At 44.5% G+C, this 3,477-nt stretch overlaps 1 protein-coding gene across 1 annotated transcript; it reads left to right on the plus strand.

The window, feature by feature from the left end:
- The first annotated feature begins 2,469 nt into the window (after window positions 1-2,469).
- LOC100281909 (cortical cell-delineating protein) lies at window positions 2,470-3,267 on the plus strand. Its single transcript, NM_001154828.2, has one exon. It carries the CDS (start codon window positions 2,565-2,567, stop codon window positions 2,949-2,951), a length of 387 nt encoding a protein of 128 aa, NP_001148300.1. The 5' UTR covers window positions 2,470-2,564; the 3' UTR covers window positions 2,952-3,267.
- Window positions 3,268-3,477: the final 210 nt, after the last annotated feature.

Genomic DNA, 3,477 nt, shown 5'->3' on the forward strand with positions numbered 1-3,477 from the left:
AAACCTATAAGGTTTAGGTGTTACTGGCAAAAATATCCCCATTGTGCCAGAATGACAGACTATAACGATGTATCTGATCGATGAAAAATCCCTGATGGATTACAATTTTTGATGGACTTTTGTTACACCATCATAGATGTTGCAATGGATGAACGCCTGGAGCGATGTGTCATATTTAGAATATGTACTATTGCAACTATATTATCCCCTAAGTCCTATATAAGGACATGTTACTTGCTTTGCACTACTATGTATAAATTGTGGTGTAAGATAGAAAATGATAGCATCCCAACCTCGTCCATTCTCGTTATTCCAGATGAACAATGAGATATATATCTTGAAGAATATGGTTAAGTTATGAGGGATAACGACTTTAACATATGTCATCGTCAGGGGGAGCGAATGCTTATATTGATCACAATCGTGTGACAATAAATGTCATATTCTATGCCCTGAAGGCGTCAGCTTGATGATCAATATGTGAACCTTTATGGAAGTTTCTATCAAATATGTAGATCTAGTCGATCGAACACCACTAGTCGAAGTGGCTTATTTATGTTGATACGTGCACTTACCTCGTGTATCCTAGAAGTGAGTTGAGGTGAAGTTCCTGAAATAATCTTTGCAAGGATATGCAATCTGTTTGCTAAATCTATATGTGCATATACTTCCAGAAGAAAATATTTTGCCATATTGATACAGTTTTGCAAGGATCAGGGGGAGCACATTTCTAAAGTTAGCCTTTGTAGAAGATTCAGTAGAATCTAGATCCCAGAGGATCGAAATTTGTCCCGATGACAGCTGTTGTACTCTTTTTCCCTTGGTGAGTTTTCTTGAAGTTTCTCACATGAGGTTTTTAACGAGGCAACAAAGTGCAAATGCAATTTGTATCACCATGCACTCTTTCTCCATATTTTCCCACTGGGTTTTTTGGAGTTTTAACGAGGCATGTGTTGGTCGCGGTATTCGCCCAAGGGGGAGTGTTGAGAAACCCTAATGAAGGGTTATGTGGGCAAATACCGAATATAGCCCTGAGGGCTATCACGTCTCTATCTATAGAACCTGTACCCCTCATATGGAATAGAGATCAGAAAGAGGCCAGAGGCCCAACCCTATATCCAGTGTCTCGTGTGTTTCCTCTGTCGTGCTTATGGGAAGGGAGACGGGTCTTCTACAGCTTCTCGCGCCTAATTTGCTGACGGAAGGGAAGGGAGCGGATCTGGCGATCCGTGGTAACGTAGTTCTCAACAATGACAACAACTAAGATGTTCTCTTAAGCACGCCGGTCCCTTCATGTATATATAGACTCTTGCTAATAAACCGTTACACTAACCATTAACCTTCTCATGAATTATATTTATCTCTTGACCATATATTCAATAGAGCCGACAACCGAAATCCGGCACAGACATGCCATGGTTTTCACGCCTGATGTGCATCCAGCACCGATATCTGTGAGTATCGATGTCGTTGCTCTCGTAATAGTACTACCTATTTCGAAAATAAATCGACGCGATAAGAGTCAAAAAGCTATTGTTGATGAGGACAGCTTGCATGGTTGGTAGTCGTCGCTTGCATTTGTTTCTCTCCTCAGCCACATGACCACACACCCCGTGTCAAATGAAAAAAAATTGGTGCAGTCGGCTGCAAATCAGAATATTTGCAGCCCCTCATAAAAAAGGAGGATTGACCCTACCTGCAGGTCCAATAGATAACGTTTTAGTTATGTTATTGCTGCTGTAGATAGGCTCAATTTTTTTTATGTGAGAGGCTGTAAGTATCCTGGTTTGCAGCCGGCTGCACCAAATTTTTTTCGGTATCATGACTCAAGAGCAGTGAATCACTCGGGGCCGGCACAGCGGGGCAGGCAGACTGGCATGGGGGGATTGGGGAGATGTGGCCCATTGCCACTTTGGCGGCACAGCCGGGGCGGCCCACGAGCTGCGGAAGCCGCCATGCCCTATTGGAGCCTTGTGACTGCCACATCCACACCACATGCATGGGTGCCCCTTCGCTTGCAAGTATTGCATGTTGGATTGGTTACCAAGAGGTCCAAGACTGTCAGGCTGCTACTGTTGTTGTACAATTTATCAGTTTGTAGCGTTGAAGTATATACAAGTAAATTGTTCATCTCTTTTCATTACCATATTAACATTTTATAAGTTAAAGTAGCAATTGCATAAAATTTAATATGATACTCAAATTCAAGATAAAAAGCAGGCAGCAACAATTCAGTAAAGAACGTAATTCTTGATTCTTGAAAACAAGATTACATTTACGAAAATAAACACAGGACACACGTCGCTGTAGTGTTGTACTTTACTTTAGGGTATATATATATTGTTCTATATAAGTTCAGGAAGTGGTGTAGGAGGAGTTACAGTGAAGTACAGTAAATAGGATTTTTCCTGACCTTTGGTTCAATTCTTCCCTATAAATGCCCTTCTCCCCCTGAGCTTATTCCACTCCAGTTGCACCAGCGCTCCTCCTATCCCTAGCCCACCAGTCCAGTCCGCAAGCATCCCTCTGCTCTGCGCAGTGCTGTTGGGTTTTTTTCAGCCTCCATGGCATCGTCCAAGGCCTTCTTCCTCGTGGCCCTCAACCTGGTCCTCTTCACGGTGGCCAACGCCTGCGGCGGCGGCTGCCCGACGCCAACGCCGCCAACCCCGACGCCGCCGTCGCCTTCAACCGGTGGCAAGTGCCCCAAGCACGCGCTTAAGTTCGCTGCGTGCGCCAACGTGCTGGGCCTCGTCAGCGCCGAGGTCGGCCACCCGCCCGCCGAGCCGTGCTGCAGCATCCTCGGCGGCCTCGCCGACTTGGAGGCCGCCGTCTGCCTCTGCACCGCCATCAAGGCCAACGTGCTCGGCATCACCGTCGACATCCCTGTCAAGCTCAGCCTCATTATCAACTACTGTGGCAAGAACCTCCCAAGTGGCTTCATATGCGCCTGATAGATACTCTGATAGATAGCTGCGCGTGTGACGTACTTCGCATGCATGCAGCCCATGCATTGGCTGTCTCCTTCTACCTTTTTCTTTTGTCTTTGCTTTGTCATGTTAGCTTGGTTCTGAATGTAGAAGTACTCTAGACAATGAAGCTAGTGTGAGTCAAATCATTTTCTTTTTTGAGTGAAGCGTGTTGCGTTGCGTGCCTATATTATCTTCTTCAAGGTCTAGGTAGGCGTAGGCTAGCGCTAGGTACTGCATGCAGTGCTATTTGTCTATGTTTCCTATCCACCGTTGTACACTTGTACTCCTTTGATTCCAAGGAAACTGTGTGACCCTGCTTTTATTTACTTTAATTAATACTTTGGGCTTAAAGAATTCAACAAGAATCATGCGGGAATTTCGGATGAATCATTTTAGTTTCGTAGAACAAGTGCAAGAATCGGATTTTTCTTCTGCATTATTCCATACAGGCTGTTAATATGTCCTCTATAATCAAGGATTGATAAAATCTCTGTTCTACAAATGGTTG

The sequence above is a fragment of the Zea mays genome, chromosome 5 (genome assembly GCF_902167145.1).
Source record: "Zea mays cultivar B73 chromosome 5, Zm-B73-REFERENCE-NAM-5.0, whole genome shotgun sequence".
In the NCBI taxonomy this organism is placed as follows: domain Eukaryota; kingdom Viridiplantae; phylum Streptophyta; class Magnoliopsida; order Poales; family Poaceae; genus Zea; species Zea mays.

Bases quoted from the DNA above. Each gene is read 5' to 3' on its own strand.
- LOC100281909 (NM_001154828.2), top strand. From the start codon at position 2,565: ATGGCATCGTCCAAGGCCTTCTTCCTCGTGGCCCTCAACCTGGTCCTC.